The following is a 21,159-nucleotide window of genomic DNA, read 5'->3' on the forward strand; positions in this document are numbered from 1 at the left end:
ATATACAGTTAGTACAGTAAAAAAAACATTATTTCAATGGAAAGTCCCCATAAAACGTGTAGGATTTGAGGGTGAACTAAACACAAATGAATCTTCCAGTTGATTTGTTCAGACATACTTCCACACAGAACTCAAAACTCCAGACCCCAAATCACCAATCCAGAACCATAAAATCCAGGCTCCAGCCAATCTACGCCAACCAACGAAAACCCCCAGTAAGAACTTTATGGCCATGCAAGCTTCAAAGAGATGAGCCCAACTAAAGGAAGACCGTTGTCAATGTTAGATAGTTTGGAAAAGACTGATTGGTTCAGAGATGGCACAGCTCGGGCCCGACCAAGATAACGACAGAGGTTGTTTGATCCCATGACAGATATACAAAAGAGATCTTCTTTAGGACCTCTGAACGACCCCAGGGTTGAAATTTCTTAAGACCACAGAGACTGAGACTTTACATATAAAAATACATAAAATCATCCCAAAACAATTCTTGACAGACTTAAAATCAAACATCGTTCAACTTCATAATTTTTTATTGTCAACAACCTATATGTGTGTCTATTATGCTTAGATCACATACAAGCGACGTGAAACTGAATACACTGAAAAGCCCTCGCGCAACTCATATGCTGAGAGAGAGATAAGACAGTAGAGCTGCACGATTCATCCTTAAAATACTGTGATCTCCATTCAAACACCCACACGATCTTCTTCCAATTCCTCTGTCTATTAAACCATATCGCAACATTCAAATCTGTGTTGGCGCAGCCGCTGACCCACAAAGAGTTGTCATGAAACAGCTTCACAAAAGGTCTTTTCAACCTCATAATAGTAATGTTATATAATGTTGTGTAGCTACTACAGCTGGCAAAAATACTGTTTAAAAATTAATTGCGTTTTTGTGTGTGAATGAATGAACAGCTTTTACCAAACTCTATTGCTATAATGAGATGAGTAAATCGACTAGAAAAATCTGATAGATTATAAAGTTTTTACTGTAAAATACTGCCACATCAAATAAGCTTATAATGTTGTCAATTTCTGCTCATATGTTATATATATTATATACTGTATATATATATATATATATATATTAGGGCTGTCAGTTAAACGCGGTATTAACGGCGTTAACGCAAACCCATTTTAACGGCGTACATTTTTTTAGTGCGCGATTAACATAGTTTTTTTTCACATGCTTTTGCAACAACTAGTAACGTTACTAAAACTACAACACCACCGGATCTAGCTAGACCGGAAACAAAACAACAGGCACGCACTTGTTTGGGCTTGCGAGCCGGCCAAAGAGTGGACGAGAAGCCGTGTCTAGGACAACTTGTATCACACATCGGACGCGCACTTTCTCAGTTTATGGCCAACAATAAAAACGCTGATGTGGTGTACACTCATAGAGAATAATGTGTTCAAATTTTAAATACGAGGCGCTGCGCTTCGCTTCTCGTCCACTGTGCGACCCCCTTTAACATTACGTTTTTGAGTGGATGAATGATGAGCGTGAGACGCCGAAATGGATGCCAATAAAATTCTGAATGGAAAGTTTAATTTAAAAAAAGTGGGCAAATGGTTCAATTGACAAGACCAAAGTGATCTGTGTGTTTTGTCGTTGTGAACTGAGCTATCATCAAAGCACGTCCAGTCTGAAATACCACTTGATGACCAAGCACACACACAGCTGATGCGAATTCTCCTCCCCCTCGTCAATATCAGGACCTCGTCAGTATTTCTTTCACCCTTTTATTGATGGACAGTGTTACATTGTGTGAGAGATTATAATGTAAGTGTGAAATTGAACGCTACAGTATATGCCAATGCTGTTTTCAATAAAAAACATTTGCACAAAGCAAGCCAATCAACTTTTCCATGTTGATAAGAGCATTAAAATGAGAAAAAATAATGGGACAAAAAGAAATCAAGAGACATTTAGAATAGATAAAAATGCGCAATTAATCGCGAGTTAACTATGACATTAATGTGATTAATCGTGATTAAATATTTTAATATATATATATATATATATATATATATATATATATATATATATATATATATATATATATATATATATATATATATACAGTATGTTAAATTTCTATATATATTATGTTTTGTCAAAAATAAAGTCATCAGCTAAGATGTTAGTGTTTGTTCCAATGTAGGCTATATTCAAACTAATGAATCCTTAACTTTGAATAAAATTTGAATATGATAAAATGTATACTTTAGTTTTTAAAATATATATATATAAAAGGATAGATGTAAACAAAATCTTAAAAGGTCGATATAAGCCTTCTATTTAAATTATTTTTATTGTGTTTTATTAGTGACACATTTGGGTAGAGAATATATTCCAAAACTTTCTGAAGATACAGTATGAGAACAATTAACAGCACAATTACTAGAAATGTTTACATTGGATATTAAACAATTTGCAAGCACAATTTGTGGAAAATCAACAACTGTGTTTCCAACTGTGAACCAATTTTGTATTATATATATACTTATTTATTTTGTCCTTGCATTGTTTCTTGTGGCTCAGTGACACACCTGAATGAAAGGCTCATTATGCTGGTCGTTGTCTTCTCAGGTGTAAATCACTCATTATTCATGATGGTGTTGGCGTCATTATTCATGACGCCCACACGCATATTGCCTTTCCAAACAAAAAGTGTCTTACAAAATTTAAATCAATGTATTGTTTTATGTGAATGATTAGGCAGGATGATTTTCACATCATTTTGAAGAAAAAACTCTAGGCGACAAAATGCATTATTCTGAAAACTTTTGGACACATATTTAGTATGTGTTTTGTGGCCTTATTTCAGAAACTTTCATTTTTAGTTTTTTCAATAACCATGCATAAACATTATTCTCTACAAACATGTACATACATGTTGCTCACATATTATGGTAGCCCTGTTTGTGCTAAATAGAGTGTAATTATACCTTTGCCATTAATATGTTTATAAGCAACTGAAAAAAGCACAAATGTCAGGGCATGTCAAAACATCTCAAGGACCCCAAAAACACCTTAGACCCCAGAGGGTTAAACTAACAGATGTATCGATTACATTCAGTGGCTTAACTTTGTTTTAAAAAGTAAGTGGGACAGGTGGGGAGGGGGGGGTAACACAATGCTAAATCATAAAACAGATGTATGTACAATAACATTATGATGTCCAGCAATCGATTTAAATAGTACATTGATTGGGTTTAATTAGTCGTTTAATAAGGCCTATTATATGTTGATCTGACTATTTTAAGTGTGTATTTAAATGGTCCAGGGGCAGAACTTTTGCCAAGCGTGTCAGAGGTTATGGGTTCTAATCCACACTCATATAGTTTTTTTTAAGTCAAGTCAAGTCAAGTCAAGTCATCTTCATTTATATAGCGCTTTTAACAACGTAGATTGTTTCAAAGCAGCTTTACAGAGATAAGCGGACAATTTAGGGTAACAGAGGTTGTTTTGGCTTTATAGCAGAGTTAAGTTATTTTCCATCTAAAGTTAGTTTTGATTTGCTTCCGTCGCAACGATAATTTGTTATTAAATTAGGGGCCGCTAAGACGACACCATTCCCTCTACACAGACTTTAAACGCGAACCTGTGAGAAACGCTGATGGCGTTCACATGCGCATTTAGAATGGGTTCTATAGTTATGTGCGTTTGAATATACGCAGGTTTGGAATTCCCTACAAGCCAAGCCTAAACAAAGTACTTGTCTTTCCTTATAAATTTTGATAAAGAATTTTATTTTATTTTGTTGCTTTGGGGTAGGAACGCGAAACGAATTTCCCCGACAACGCCTTATCTGTAGAGTGGTAGAGGGATCCTCCATAGGGAGAGACTAGTTGGCACTTCAGCACTGCGTTGTCATCGGTCCAGGCGAAGGTCCTTCGTCAGATCTGGATACGGCCTGGATCCGGCAGGCTGCAGGAAAACCTCGGGATAAACACAGACACTAAAATTAGCGTAGATGCCATTCTTCTTATGATGTAACGAGTACATCAGGATTTATGGGAAGTGTTCCCGGTTCCGGCTGACCTAATCTATGCAGCCTAACATTAAATTATAGAAGTCTATAATGTATTATGTGAATGCTAGGTCAAAGAGATGTGTCTTTAATCTGGCTTTGAACTGACAGAGTGTGTCTGCTTCCCGGACAATGGTAGGAAGACTGTTCCAGAGTTTTGGTGCTAAATAGGAAAAGGATCTACCGCCAGCAGTCGATTTTGATATTCTAGGTATTATCAACTGGCCAGAATTTTGAGATCGCAATAGACGTGACGGACTATAATGCGTTAAGAGCTCGCTCAAGTACTGCGGAGCTAAACCATTTAGTGCTTTGTAAGTAATCAGCAATATTTTAAAATTTATGCGATGTTTAATAGGGAGCCAATGCAGTTTTGACAGAACTGGGCTAATATGGTCATACTTCCTGGTTCTGGTAAGAACTCGAGCTGCTGCGTTTTGAACCAGCTGTAGTTTGTTTATTAAGCGTGCAGGGCAACCACCCAGTAGAGCATTACAATAATCTAGCCTTGAGGTCATGAACGCATGAACTAATTGTTCCGCATTTGTCAATGAGAGCATACAGTAGGTGGACAACCAGAATGCCTATTACCGCCGCGCCAGCCGCCGCGGCGAAATCACCGCGGCAAAAATAAACCAGCCCCATTTCAAAGTCGTTCCCGAAATGACCGCCAGGTGGCGCAAAGGGACATTGTGCAAAACAGCAGCAATTGCCGTATTTTAAAATGTAAGTGGGTTAAATATAAAACCCTAAGCCTAATAGGCATATTTTTCATATATATAGATAGGCCTATTAGGCTACAACAGAATAGAACCAAAGATAGAATCAATTTTAGAACTGAAAAAATAGAATCAAAAGTTAAAAACAGAGACGATATAGGAGCAATGACGCTGAATATTTTTACTATTCTATTGAGGAATTAGATAAATGAAGAGCTCTCGTGAGCGATACAATTGCATAGTAATTTATAGTGATTTCAAAACCAGTCGCATTGTTCAAAAATCAGGTTTTATTCTGGCATGTTGAATTGGCGTTGATTTATTAGATTTAGATTTTAGATTTCGTTAGATTTTTTTTTTCTCATAACAGCTAAAATAACTTAATATATGCCTTGTCTTAATATGATATACTTAATATAGGCAATAGGCATTTAATAGCCTATATAAGAAATTAGCAAAACTTGGCCACTAAATATTTAATTTTCAATTATTTTAATTATCACAATTAAAGTTTTAATTTTATTAAATTGAACAAGCGCAACAATCAGCATTTAATAAAATATTCTAAAATATGTATTACTAATAATAATGTTATTTCAACATAATATTTTGTTTTTTCGACATAATAGGCTATGTGTGCGTGCAACAGGCAAGATGTGTATTTGTAAATCCGGTGATGCGTGCATTGATTTGTATCAATAAACTAGTGTTTTCTGACAGTGTCGACTGCAAAGATGAAGTTGACGATCGCCATATTTGTAGTGAACGCACCTAGAGAGAAATGCACATAAAGACATAATCAGAGAGTAGCCTATAGCCTTTTTCTTTTCGTTTTGAATTATTTCGTTTGAAGACATTTCAAGCTTTGTGTATTTGATGTATTTATCATGTCTGTATGAGGCATACGCTGAGTTTCGTTAAGTTAGGAGGATGAGATGCGCTCCAGCTGACGTGCAATGCAAGTGACCGCGCGGGCGCCTCCATGATTAGTGTCTGTTATATTTGCTTCTCTTACCTATTAAATCCAGACAATTGGTTGATGAAAAATTGATTAAAATTAAGATACAATTTAAAGAAAACGAAATTCACTTTAAAGAAAGGTTTTCTACTAAACAAAACTTAACGAAGTGGTCAAAATCATGTCTGACCCACTCCATATCCATCTCTCGATATAGCCTAATGCATCCTATCTTACTCGTGCTGTTCACTTTTCATATTCAACATAGATGGAAAAAAATAACATTATAATATTTTAACAAATATGATACTAAATGAGATTATTTAATGGCTACAACAGTATAGTAGGCCTATAGACTCTATTTGTACAAATTGCTGCACATTAATTTAATTAAATGAAACCTTGTAACGAATTCACACTGTAGGGTAGACTGTGTACAGTTGAGACACCTTAAATAACTTGCGTTCGCAGCAAGCACAAGTTGTGATTTTTGCTGTGCACTTGCATATTAGTGTCAGCTGGGAAGGAAATATAGAGACCAGACCTCTTGGAACTTTAATTGAATACATAGCGTTGGTAAAGCATACTGAAATTACATCCCTACAAATTTATTAGGCCCTACTGAAAATAAATGTATCGAATTTAAGCAAAGTAAGACTTTGCTTTTTTACGTAGCCTATAAAGGACTCTTATAGACGACTTTGTGTTGATTTAATTTGTAGAGGATTTTTTGAACTCAAACATTAACACTGAAATAAATGAAACTAAATTATTGTAATTTTTTTGGCACACCACGACGAGTGGCGCTATGCATTGTTCTAAGCCAGGTTTTATTCTGGCATGTTGAATTAGTGTTCGACAAATGCGGCGGCGCGTTCATTTGAATGAAGAGCGCTTCTCGCTCGTGTGAGCGAACACACACTGGAACGTTAGGCCATGTCGCAACGAGTGAATTGTGGCCGAGTGGTTGAACTTACGATACGATCATTTAGATGACTCGGGTTCGAATCCCGAACTAACTTGGACTACTGATATTTTTATATTAGCCTATTAATGCATTTTATAGTCGATGCAGAGAGATTTGTCTAGTTCTAAAACATAATTTTTGCTTATAGCCTATTTACAAAATAAAATCACCACGCACTTCCATTTTACACTAAGGAACAAATATTATACAATGACTTTACTTCTGTAGCCTATAATAATTCCAATCGTAATTTCAAAAGCAGTTCTGTTAAAAAAAAATTATGTATATATATATGACCTCAGCCTATATGACGTTTAAACGACAAACAATAAAATCAGAACCAGTATTTGGGTTCATGGTTCCAGTGGCAGTAATGCATCCACGGCTTTTCAAAATGTCACAAAGCGTTTTGAGATTGTTTTAAATGAAATATTGAAGTTTATAATGAAGTGTTTTGGCACACCACGACGAGTGGCAAACTCTTTGTTTTGTTTTGCAAACTCAGCTAGCCTGTGGGGGGTTTGGAGAAGGCAATAGTTGCTTTATCGTGGGGGTGCAGGACAGAGGTGTTAATGTTCCGTCTTTCATATGGAGAGTGTCGGAGCCAGCCTGATGAGCAGGCAAAGGCAAAATTCTTTTAAGGATTAATCTAAAAATCTCCAAAAGTCCATAACCTATGTACAGTAGGCCCTATATCTTATTAAATTATATATTGTAGTTTTATTGATTGTATTTAAAGGTTTTCTACACACAATTTCAATTTAGCAGATACAGAGCTCTTTAATTCGCGACCCACCTCGTTTTATTGTAAGGTGAATTCAGCAAGGCATGTTGTATCTTTGAAGGAACAAAAGCTATTTGTTACAGTTTTTTCTTTAGTGATTTGTGTGGATGACACACAGCGACATATACAGTATTATCAGCTGTATGGTGTTTATACGCTGAAATGCTTAATTTCGAGAAAGACCCGCCGCGCGCAGTGAGGGAGACCAAACTTACTAAAAAAAATCCAGCGCGAGAGAGGCAAAGAAAAACGCCTGTTCTTAATTTATTTTGCTTTGAACTTTTTTCGTTTTGTACCGTTTTCATTTTTTAATTTAGCTGCAATTTCTTTGACAATAGAAATTTAATATGTTGCAAGAATAAGATTCTGTGTTTCTTATTTTGCATCACAAAGGGAATAAACTATATCGAATCGATGCAACCCTGTTTAAATAAATAAACTGTCCCGACACTTTATTCATACCTTGAAATGTGCGATGGGTTTTCAAACTTAATTAATTTTCTTTTTCTTTTACATTTTCATTGTTAATTTTTTTAATTGAAAGCAATACTGTATTGAAAGTCTTTTTCTGATTTGTTCGATCTGAAGCTGTACGAGCTTCATCATCTTCATTTTCTAGTGCAATCGGCTGACAGTCTTCCTTCGTCTTTGCAGCGGCTCAACTGGAATGTAGAAAATTTATGTTGTAATGTACAATTGATAATTAAACAAGATGATTGACTTTAATAAACAGATACATATTTAAACATCAAGAACAGAAAAACATAAACAATGTCGGCTACACTGAGATTCGATCTCAGATCGTTTGAAGCTCCGAAAGACTCATGTTGTTGCATTGACCACAGAGCTATCATCTGAATACTGTTATACTTACGACTTATGCTCATACAAAGCCTCATTGATGTAGCCTAATATTTTTCTATTGCAATTTTTTATGTTGATTTTATTTATTTTTCATTATTCAATTTAATTTCAGTAATTTCAGTATTGTGATTATGAATTCGTTCAATGTTTCATTTGAATCGAGTTGCTACCAGCTTTCAATCGCTCTCAATGAGCCGCGGCACGGCGGCAGATTACGCAATAGAGAGAATAAACTGACACTTTGCAAAGTTGTTAATGCATTGACCACAGAGCTATAGTCTGAATAGCCTAGGTCTACTATTTTCTCTGTTTTAAAAGTTTATATTCTTTTTTATTTGTTTATTTTTTTAACATTGGCAATTTACTGTCTCGAAATTATGTGTCGAAAAAAAAGTGTTTTTACAAGACCTTATGCTGTTTATTTATTATTATTATTATTATTATTATTATTATTATGCAGATGTTAATTCAGCCATTCTGTTGGATAAAAATTGTCCCTAATGTAAAATGGAAATGAATGGTAATTTTATTTTATAAATATAAAATATTTAATATAGGCTATAGGAGAAAAAAAACAATATGGTGTAGCAATATTTTAGAACTATCAAATCTCTCTGCATTAATAATAAAAAAGTAGCCCATGTTTGTTAGGGATTTGAACCCGTGTCATCTGAATTATTGAAAAGTAAGTTATAGCCTACCACTCGGCCACGAATTTGTTGTTTTATTTTGTTTGAAATGTATTTTTACATATTTTGCTTTCGTTAATGTTAACCAATTCTGTTGTAGCATAATAGGCCTATATTTTTTCCCTAAAAGTTTGTTTTATTCTCTGCTTTGTTTGTTTATATTTTTACATAGGCTATTCAATCAGTCTCATTTTTGTTCAAATAATGAAAAAGGTTATTTTTTTTTTTTTTTTACAAGATCTTGCGCCATGTTTTTTTTTATTTTTTTATATATATATATATAAATAAACAGATAGGAAACTTACCTTTTAAAATGCCGCAGTTGCTGCTGTTTTGCCCTGTCACTTGCGGCACCCGGTATAGCCTAATCATTTCGCGAACGACTTTGAAATTCGACTGGTTTATTTTTGCTGCGGCAGTAGTAGGCTAATAGGCATTGTGGTTGATTATTTATTAAAGAATTCAATTGATAATCATAACAACATGTAAGCCTATTTAATTCTGAATATAACAAAGAATGCTTAAACCGACTAACATCGGTTAGTAACTGCAAGTCCTGAAAATGTTTTAATTTTACGGTAAATTATTTTAATTTATTTCACTGTTATGTTTCAGTTAATGAATCTACAAACACATTAAAATAACACGAAGTAAATGACAAGTAACCTATTGACATAGCCTTTCAAATTATAGAAAAACCTGGCACACAATGTTAACGTGTGTCTACTTTGTTTAAATTTAATGAATTTGAATTCGTTTAACCACAATATTTATCTTGAATTTATCTGTGAAATCAGCTCAGATTACTGCCGCGGCAGATTACGTCATAAAGAGAATAAACTGACACTTTTCAAAGTCCGTGATTACAGCGCCACTCAGCGGTAAAAGGCAGCAAATACACATCCCAATTTTGCCGCCGCGGGAACGGCGGCGGTAAAAGTCTCATTCTGGTTGGGCACTATCTGTATGACGTAATTTAGATATATTTTTAAGATGGAAAAATGCGGTTTTACAAATACTAGACACGTGACTTTCAAATGAAAGATTGGTATCAAAGAGCACACCCAGGTTCCTAACCGACGACGAAGACTTAACAGAGCAGCCATCAAGTGTTAGACAGTATTCTAGGTTATTACGTGAGGAAGTTTTTTGTCCAATAATTAGAAACTCTGTTTTTTCAGAATTTAGAAGTAGGAAATTACGAGTCATCCAATTTTTTATATCCGCTATGCATTCCGTTAATTTTGTGAATTGATAAGTTTCGTTAGGTTTTGAAGAAATATAGAGCTGAGTATCGTCAGCATAACAGTGAAAGCTAATTCCATGTTTCCTAATGATATCTCCTAATGGTAGCATGTACAGAGTGAACAGCAGCGGTCCTAGTACTGAGCCTTGTGGTACGCCATACTGAACTTGTGATCGATGAGACATCTCATCATTTACTGCTACAAACTGATAACGGTCAGATAAGTATGATTTAAACCATGCTAGTGCATTTCCCGTAATGCCAAAATAATGTTCTAATCTATTTAAAAGAATGTTGTGGTCAATGGTGTCAAATGCAGCACTAAGATCGAGTAACACTAATAGAGAGATACAACCACGATCGGATGATAAGAGCAAATCATTTGTGACTCTAACGAGAGCTGTCTCGGTACTATGGTACGGTCTAAATCCGGACTGGAAATCCTCGCAGATATCATTTCTCTCAAGAAAGGAACACAGTTGTGAGGATACCGCCTTTTCTAATATCTTTGACAGAAAAGGTAGATTCGAGATCGGCCTGTAATTGACTAATTCTGTAGGATCAAGTTGCGTTTTTTTAACAAGCGGTTTAATCATAGCCAGCTTAAAGTTTTTTGGTACGTATCCTAGAGACAAAGATGAATTAATGATATTAATTAGAGGATCTATGACCTCTGGAAGCATCTCTTTCAGTAGCTTAGTTGGTATAGGGTCTAACATACTTGTCGATTTAGATGATTTAATGAGTTTAGTAAATTCTTCCTCTCCAATAGCAACGAATGAATCAAATTTTTCCTCCGGGAGACTACAATGCACTGCCTGATGCGATACTTTAGTAGACGGTTGCATAGTTATAATTTTGTCCCTGATATTATCAATCTTGTAAGTGAAGAAGTTCATAAAGTCATTACTGCTGTGTTGCTTGGAAACTTCTGGGCTTGAAGCTTTCTTTTTCGTTAGTTTAGCCACTGTTTCAAATGAATACCTAGGATTATGTTTATTTTCTTCTAATAGGGTTGAAAAATAAGCAGATCTAGCAGCTTTTAAAGCCTCTCTGTAAGTAATTGAGCTCTCCTTCCATGAAATGCGAAATACCTCTAGTTTTGTTTTCTTCCAGTTGCGCTCCATTTTTCTGGCTGCTCTCTTAAGTGCCTGAGTGTGCTTGTTGTACCACGCGTTGGATTATTTTCTTTAATCTTCTTTAAGCGCAACGGAGCAACTGTGTCTAAAGTGCTGGAAAAGAGAGAGTTAAACGTTTCTGTTGTAATATCTAGTTCTTCTAAGCTATCTGGGATGCTGAGATGATGAAACTGATCAGGAAGATTATTAATAAAGCAATCTTTAGTAGCAGAAGTGATAGGTCTCACATATTTGAAACACGGAGTTGTCTTTGCAGCCTTGGCTAAATGCAAATTACATGAGACTAGATAATGATCTGAGATGTCATCGCTCTGCTGCAGAATTTCAATGGCATCAACATCTATTCCGTGGGATAATATTAGATCTAGAGTATGATTACGACGATGAGTAGGTCCTGACACGTGTTGTCTAACTCCAATTGAATTTACAATGTCTTTAAATGCCAATCCCAATGCATCTTTTTCATTATCGATGTGTATATTAAAATCACCAACAATTAGTACTTTATCTGCAGTCAATATTAATTCTGATAGAAAGTCCGCAAATTCTTTGATAAAGTCTGTATGGTGCCCTGGTGGCCTGTATACAGTAGCCAGCACAAATCTCAAACGTGATTTATTGTTTACACTATATTTTACATTAAGCACCAATGCTTCAAAAGAATCATATTTAAAACTTGATTTCTTAGTGGTTTTGAAACTATTACTATAAATTACAGCAACACCACCCCCTTTGCGTTTCAGACGAGGCTCATGTTTATAACAATAATCTTGCGGGGTTGATTCATTTAAAGTAATGTAATCGTTTGGTTTTAGCCAGGTTTCTGTCAAACACAGCACATCTAGGTTATTATCTGAAATCATATCATTAACAATGAGTGCTTTTGAAGTAAGCGATCGAATATTCAGCAACCCAAGCTTTAGCATTTGCTCATCTGTATTATAGCCGTTTTTTATTTGTTGAACATCAATAAAATTTTTAACCTTAGATAGGTTAAAACGTTTTTTGGATTTCCAAATTCGGGGAACAGACACAGTCTCTATATGATGATAGCTAGGTGAAAGAGGCTCTATGTGATGGGATTTATCTGACCTTGGTGACGCGAGGCCGCTAGCAGACAGTCGGTTTAGCCAGTCTGTCTGCTTCCTGACCTGAGGCCCAGATTGTCATGTTTGAGCTCTAAGACTATGTGCCATATTACTAGAGAGAAGAGCAGCACCATCCCAGGAGGGATGAATACCATCTCTTTTCAACAGGTCAGGTTTGCCCCAAAAACTTTTCCAATTGTCTATGAATTCTATATTATTAAGCGGACACCACTTCGACAGGCAACCGTTAAGCGAACACAATCTACTAACTATCTCATCACTCCTGCGAACAGGAAGGGGGCCAGAGCAAATTACAGTCCTTGACATCGTACTTGCAAGTTCACACACCTCTTTAATATTAATTTTGGTGATCTCCGACTGGCGGAGTCGAACATCATTAGTGCCGACATGAATAATGATCTTAGAGAATTTACGATTAGCATTAGCCAGCACTTTTAAATTTGCTTTGATGTCAGGCGCTCTGGCTCCCGGCAAACATGTGACTATGGTGGTTGGTGTCTCTATTTTCACGTTCCGTGTAATAGAATCGCCAATAACTAGGGCACAATCACTCTCAGTGGGTGTTTCACTGAGCGGGGCAAATCGATTTGTTATGGTAATCGGAACGGAAGAGTGGTTTTTTGATCCGCGACTAGAGCGATCCCTCACTGTCACCCATTTGCCCGGCTGCGCAGGCTCTACTTCAGCCGGAACCGACTCATGTAAAGAGTTCACTATGCTATGCGCATCCAAAACATCTGAAGCTCTGGCACTCTTACTATCCTCAATTAAAGTTTGGATGCGTGTTTCTAATTCTGAAATCTTCTCTGTCAGCCTAACTGTCTCCTTACATTTATCACATATAAATCCTATATTGCCAACAGAGAAGTCTATGCTAAACATGTGACATGAAGTGCAGGTGACAATAACAGGACAAGACATTACTCACCGTGTTTGTTGACTGATTCTTACTCACCTGAGCTTTTATGAACTCAAAGGCGCAGACGCGCGAGAGAAAAATAAATAAATAAAATAGCCGAGCGCACGGGTGGCGCGTTAACAGGCTAGCGAATTACTAGCGTTTTGTGCTAGTAGTACTAATAGCAGAAGCTAGCGATGTCAGTTTAATCAGAGATGTTGGGTAAAATGTAGTAGTATAAACAACTAGAAATGGTAGTAAATGATGGTTCAAAACAAAGAAATACAAGGCTAAGACGGAGCTTACATCACCGAAGCAAACAGACACACTCACAGCAGGCAGCGAGGCAGACAGGGCATTAGTTGCATTAATGCATTTTAGTTGCATTAGTTTTATTTAATCGAAACACGGGAAACGTTAGTGTACATTATGTTTTGTAATTTCACCGGAACGAATAGAGAGTCTCTCCACAACGGATTGAAGTGCGCGTCTTCTGAGTGAAGATAAAGCGGCGTGTGCATGAGCCACAAACAAACACAGTATCCGCGCCACTGATCGCAGCGGCAACAAGCACTTTGATCACTTGATTTCAAAAACAACACATTTCAGCGCTAGATCGCATCTTATTTAACAAACAAACTAAATTAATGCTCTGCTAGTTAAAGGGTCATGACACCCTAAACCAAAATTTCTGAGATTTTAACAGAGGTATGTGTGTTGAACACCATTGAAGACAATGTTAGCATCTGTTAGATTTAATAGTAGGGGGAAAATGGTTAAATTTTAGTTTTTATACGCTATTTTTGTCTTCCGGGTTTAAAATCTTCATCGTGTCCACGTCACAGGCTATGACGTGGCAGAGCACGATAGTACTTTCTCTTAATTAATCATGACACGACGTGGATCTTTCCAATGACAGACATGTCAAACTATGATATCGTGTAGTAGATGAGAGAGGTATGGGATGCGCGTTTGTTTTCGTGGTGCAAAAGTTCCAGTGCATCTTTCCCCGCGATGCTGCCAGGGCTGGACTCTGACTGCAGGCGGTTGGTTGGCCATCAACCACGGACACATCTAATATGAGTGTGTAGCAACCATTCAACGGGAGAATGGTGGACTTCGGCCTTGTACACCAATGCAGGTGTCATCCTGCGAGTGATGCGCTCCCGAGGACTTTTCTATCGCTTCAGAGGTGTGTGTGTGTCTAAAATGTAACCCTGACCGTTTTACTTGCCTTTTGTTAAATAATCACTTGTTATTAAAATTTTGATATTTCGATAATACCTCAATTGTATGGAACGTATGCTTAATTTGTGCAAATTTCTATGTCACTGTCCATCTTTATTATGTGGGTTTAGGGGGCGTGTAGATCTAGGCTATGTACTGAACGTTTTTTTAAGTATAATTTTTTAATACTGTAGAATCGCAGTTCTTAAAAATCGCAATACATATCATATCGGCACCCAAGTATTGTGATAGTATCGAATCGTGAGATAGGTGCATCGTCCCAGCCCTAGTGTGTGTGTGTGTGTGTGTTTGAGAGTGTATGTGAGAGAGAGAGTGTGTGTGTCTGTGTGTGAGTGTGTGTGAGAGAGAGTGTGTTAAGTCAAGTCAAGTCAAGTCAAGTATATTTGTATAGCGCTTTTCACAATACAGATTGCATCAAAGCAGCTTCACAGCATTAAACCAAAATAACACAATAAGGTTTGTTTCTAGTGTAAATTTATTGATTGATAAAATTAAATTAAATATCCCCAAAATATCCCCAACTGAGCAAGCCAAAGGCAACAGTGGCAAGAAACCGAAAACTCCATCAAGTGACCTAATGGTGTCCTAAAACTCCATCAGGTGACCTAATGGAGAAAAAAAAACCTTGGGAGAACCCAGGCTCAGTCGGGGGCCAGTTCTCCTCTGGCATTTATGAACTAGAGGCAGGATTGTAGTTTGAACTGTAAGATTAAAAATATTATATGAATGCCTGGCTGAAGAGATGCGTCTTTAATCTAGTTTTAAACTCGGAGAGCGAGTCTGAGCAATGAACAGTATCAGGAAGACTATTCCAGAGTTTTGGAGCTAAATGTGAAAATGCTCTCCCTCCTTTGGTTGATCTGGATATCCTAGGTATGACCAAAAGCCTCGAATTTAGTGATCTTAAAGAGCGTGATGGATTATAGGGCGATAGAAGATCCGTTAAATAGACTGGAGCTAAGCCGTTTAGGGCTTTATAAGTCAGTAGCAATACCTTGTAATTAATACGGAACTTTATAGGTAACCAATGCAGTGATGATAAAATCTGTGTTATATGATCATATTTTCTTGATTTAGTAAGAACTCTAGCGGCGGCATTTTGGACTAACTGTAGCTTGTTTATTGAGGATGCAGGACAACCAGCTAATAAAGCATTACAGTAATCTAGTCTCGAGGTCATGAATTTATGAACTAACTTTTCAGCATCAGAAACTGATAGCATATTACGTAGCTTAGCAATGTTTCTAAGGTGGAAAAAGGCTGTTCTTGTAACATATGAAATATGATTTTCAAAAGACAGGTTGCAATCGAGCATAACACCCAGGTCTTTTACTGTAGAGGATAAAGTATGTGTGTGTGTGTGTGTGTGTGTCTGTGTGTAAGTGTGTGAGCTTAATGTATTTGTAAACATTTTAAGGAAAAATAGGCTGAAAAATGGGGGGTCATCTTATATTCGCGATATAGACAAAATCACGGGGGGAAAGGGAGAAAGAACAACGGAATTAATATGAAATAGTGACTGAAACGCGACCCATTAAGACAAAACCAGCTTTCCCTTCCAAGATGTTAATCTGCACAAATATCCTGATGATCGAGCCATTAGAGAAGCAACATCATATCTGTGTTTAACTGAATTAAAACGCTGCTCTTCTCTGCCGCGCGAGACGTAGAGCGAGCGAGAGAGGTGCGAGAGAGAGAGAGAGAGAGAGAGAGAGAGAGAGAGAGAGAGAGAGAGAGAGAGAGACGCAGAAAGGTGTGCGTGTGCACGTGCTGGAAGAGAGAGAATGAATTATCACTGCAATTTTCAAATAAAATTATTTTATTATTTTATGAATTAATATATTCGGGTATATATGGTAATATTAATTACAGGGAGACTTCTCACTGCAGCAGGATCTGACAGTTCAAGCAGGAATCTGTCACTGAACCACCGGATGGGGCTTACGCCAAAGATATATTGTATACACTATCTACATATTAATCCTCATTCACTCTGTGTCTTTATGGTAGAGATGATCTTACCACAGTATCTCCAGTTTACAGTGAAGATTCTCCAGTCCAGCAGAAAACAGCTTCACTCCTGAGTCTCCTAGTATATTCTCAGACAGATTCAGATATCTCAGGTGTGAGGGGTTTGATCTCAGAGCTGAAGCCAGAGCAGCACAACCTTCATCTGTGACACCACAATCAAGCAACCTGTAGAGAACAATGACACACATTAAACCTATATCCAAAGATAAACATGACACTTAATACAAATAAAATAACAACATAATGCTGACAATATGAAATATACAAATACTTATTAGTTTATATTATTAAAATACATCAGTTAGGATGAGGGGATTGAAAATACAGTTTGTACAGTATAAAAATCATTATTTCTATGGAAAGTCCCCATAAAACATGGAAACATGTCTACTGTAGCAGTCAAAAGAGAGTAAATCAGCTTTTGATAGAAATTCGGTGCTTAAACTAACGGATTTATCGATTACATTATTTGGTCACTGGGTCTAGGTGTATTGTCACATCCCTAGTGTGTGTTTGTGTGTGTGTGTGTGTATGTGTCTGTCTGTCTGTCTGTGTGAGTGTGTGTTTGTGTGTTAATATGTGTGTGTGTGTGTGTGTGTGTGTGTGTGTGTGTGTGTGTGTGTGTGTGTTTGCAGACCTTTGTTGACAGGTTTTTGCTTGAGTGGCTTAATATGCTATTTATGTTTAAAGCAAAAAACAGAAAGAAAGAAAGACAGAAAGAAAGAAAGATCTTATACATAATGTACAGTCTGTATAAGTGTATGATTTAACTTTTCCCCATAGTCTAGTGTTAAAAACAAATCACAATACATTCCAATATCGAATCGCAATATTGTAGAATCACAATTCTTAAAAATCGCAATACACATCATATCATAGGGCTGTGCAATTAATTGAATTTCAATTTTGGCTCCCAACAATCACCAAAATAGTACAATCGAGTAAAAACAATTATTTTGCCATGTCCTGTTTTGCAAGAACACTCTTAATTAGTCTTGTGTTCTGAATGACATGCACACATACGCCCCTCCCGAAGCCATAAACTCTCTCAGCCTATACAGTCAGGGAGGCAAGTCGTGTGCATATCATCCGCTGGAATTTAAAAACTGAGTGCGAGTAAAGATGGCAGAAGGAGGGCAGCCACGGCAGCGTTTGGTGAGCAAAAAAGGCAAAACCAACTCTGTTGTCTTTGAGGAATCCGACGACGAGCAGAAACATGCTACATGCAAGAGTTTAAAATCTCTCAAATGTTTAAACTGATAAGACTTAAAAAGTACTGATCAACTTTAGTTACGATGCAATGCTGGCCCGATTGTGCAAGTGACAATTCTGTCACGTCCCAACTCCTAAACGCGAGAGTGTAGTTTCGACATCCAACCCATTTTGAGAGACAGAGAGAGAGAAGACGCAGCACCGCTGAAACACGGTTTGTGAAATTGCGTCTTGGCGAAAGTTTTAAAATGATTGATTTGATTTTAAAATCTGTGTGGATTCATTTAGGCTACTCGTACAAAAAACATCATCTACATGCTAAAGTGAATCAATGTTTGCGGGGGAATTTCCCGCATTATAAGTGGTAGACCTGCAGGAATGATCAAAATACTTATTGAAATATTATCTGTTATATTATTTACTTTAATAGTTCAAAAATTACAGTAAATGTTCAAAATGATTTTTTAAGAATTGTTGAAAGGTGTCTTTTTAATAAATGCAACATGTTCCCAAAGTCATGTGAAATAATCGTGTTACATAATCGTGATTTCAATACTGACCAAAATAATCATGATTATGATTTTTTCCATAATCGAGCAGCCCTATCGTATCGGCACCCAAGTATTGTGATAGCATCGAATTGTGAGATAGGTGCATCGTCCCAGCCCTAGTGTGTGTGTGTGTGTGTCTGTGTGTGTGTCTGTGTGTGTGTGAGTGTTTGTGTGAGTGTGTGTGTATGAGAGAGTGTGTGTGTGTGTGTGTGTGTCTCTGTGTGTGAGTGTTTGTGTGAGTGTGTGTGTGTGTATGAGTGTGTGTGTGTGCTTAATGTATTTGTAAACAGTTTAAGGAACTCTTAATATTAATGTAATTAATGTCCAGTAAAGGCTGTATTAAAGCACTTAACCTGTTAGGCTGCAACCCCACTTTTGACAAATCCCCAGAAATGGCATACCCAAACTGAAACAGATACAATTCATGAACCCTTTGTACTAAAAGCACAAGTATGATCTCATTTGAAATCTGACACCTGGCAGTTTATTGTAAATGTAGAATTAATTATTGTCATAATGAAAAAAATAGTTATGAATAGCTTCAAAGTTTTGTAAAGTTAATAGAATTTGTTTTTAATAAAACATCATAAAAATAAAATTGAAGTTGGCATTGTATCAGTCTAGAAATGCACTGCAGCTAAAGCCACGTCTGACCATGTTATATTTAAAATCTGAAGATAAGTCTAAAACTCTGTATTTAGTTAAATATTTTTCAAGATCATGTCATATGACTTTATTTTGATTAGACTCTAAAATGCAACTGATGTTTAGTCATCTTATAAGCATCTATTCAGTCTATTGTCTCTATTGTTTTGTGCTGCAAACGAGCCCCATTCAGTGTCAGTCTCCCCTGCACACATTCACACCTCTCCAGCCTGGTTATGGCTCGAAATATGCATTTCTTTTGTCTGCATTATAATTACTAACAACTGGCTATTCACACTGTTTCAATCCCTCATTTCTTTTATCAAAGTTCTCACTTCACATTTGAAACTGTATCAAATACGCTTCTTGAAAAAAGAAACATTTCAGTAAGCATTCCTATTTAGAAAAAAAAATCTATATAAAAAAATAATTATATAAAAAAAAACATTAAAAAACAGCTAGGAGGCAGGTGCACCTAGGGCGAGCTAGCATGTTAGCTTAGCACACCATCAATACATGACAATTTATGAGATTAAAACCATTTTTGTGCTCCAAACTTACTTTTTAACACAAGTCAAGTGTTTTAAATAACCTTCAGTGATCTGATTTGGCTTCAGAAAATATTGTCATGATTCTGCCGCCTTGTCTCTGATTTCCCCTGGTCTTGAGGCAGGATCATGACAGGCCCATGTTTTATGTGCTTGTGTTGTCTCATCACCCAGCCCCGCCCCCCTTGTTATCCTCGTTTTGTCATTATTGTTTCACCTTTGTCACCTGTTGTGTATCATTAGTTCCCGATTTAATCCCTTCTTGTCTGCTGTCTTGGGTCGGTTCATTGTGATTCCTTGTGATTCCTACCTGAGTGTTTCATGTTATCTACTATCATTCATTATGAGACTTTGTTCACTGTGAGTACCCTGTCAAGAGAGAGTTCTGTTTCTGTATTAGCTGTTTATTTGTAGTCTAGTTTTGTCAAGTCATAGTTTAGTTTAGTCACTCGTAGTCCTGTCTTGTCTTGTTTTGCCCCCTCGTGGGCTTTGTTTTCCCTGTTATTTGTATAAAATAAACCTTGTGTGTCCTGCAATCTGTCTGCGATTGGGTTCTACCTTCATCCACATAACAAATATATTATTTTATAGTATTCTGCACGATGATAAAGTCTATATCGATTAGCATTACATTATAAATATAATCTATTATTATGAAAATACCTGACATGGCTCGAAAAACACAGGTAAATCAAATATCATTGCAATCATGTTTATTGTCTTCAAAACATCTTTATCTGCATGTTACAACGATCTCTGTTAGCTTTGTATGTGTCAGGGACTTCCTGGAATGTCACATGATTATGGCACTTCTTCATCTGTTCTATACATGTTCTATACTGTGCATAGGGCACCTTCAGGCTGCTGGTATGGATTGAAAACACAGTACATCAGAGTATCCAGCGCTCATAATTATTACATTGACGCATTTGGGTATAAATTCAATAAATATTATTCCTGTCTATAGAAATCTGATGTAAACCTATGAAAATATATCAATATTTCTCAAAATCTGCACATTTGAGCTAAAAGCCCTGAGGGACGTTGTTTTGTCAAGCTCTGTCATGACTACAGCACAGGATTTTATTTCTGAATGGGAGCGGCTGACGCTCATAATTCATTAAAAGGTATCGACTCATTTTTTCATTACATAACTCCTGACACAAATCAAGACATAACTGTCACTATAAGTTTCTCAGAATAAAATAGTGGTGAAATACTGAAACTTGGGTCTTATATCTTTTTAAGGCGAGACACGGCAGGCAAAAACATCATTTTTTTTTACTGATCAATTTTGAGATTTTTGGATATTTGTCTTCAATAACATGTCTTCTTTCAGACTTGTGTTGAAAAAAAGTCCAAAATACACATTTAGGTCTTTATTTTACTACACTTTGTCTGTTTGCGTCTGTAGATTTCTCATAAATTCAACAAAAGTTGGCGTTCTTAATCAACATGCTGCTCCGCGATCGCTGTCTGCTCCCTGTCATCACAAGCACCGTTAG

General features: G+C 36.5%; 1 protein-coding gene across 2 annotated transcripts in view; it reads right to left on the reverse strand.

Moving 5' to 3' along the window:
• LOC311091350 (NACHT, LRR and PYD domains-containing protein 3-like) overlaps positions 1–21,159 on the reverse strand; it is an 85,441-nt gene that overhangs the window by 21,380 nt on the left and 42,902 nt on the right. For both annotated transcript variants that reach the window (XM_084127260.1, XM_084127261.1), the window contains exon 11: positions 16,690–16,863. In XM_084127260.1, the coding sequence (XP_083983386.1) occupies positions 16,690–16,863 (174 nt within the window). The remainder of the gene's footprint in view (positions 1–16,689; positions 16,864–21,159) is intronic.

The sequence above is a fragment of the Abramis brama genome (assembly GCF_963993115.1).
Source record: "Abramis brama genome assembly, chromosome: 10".
Taxonomy (NCBI): Eukaryota; Metazoa; Chordata; class Actinopteri; order Cypriniformes; family Leuciscidae; genus Abramis; species Abramis brama.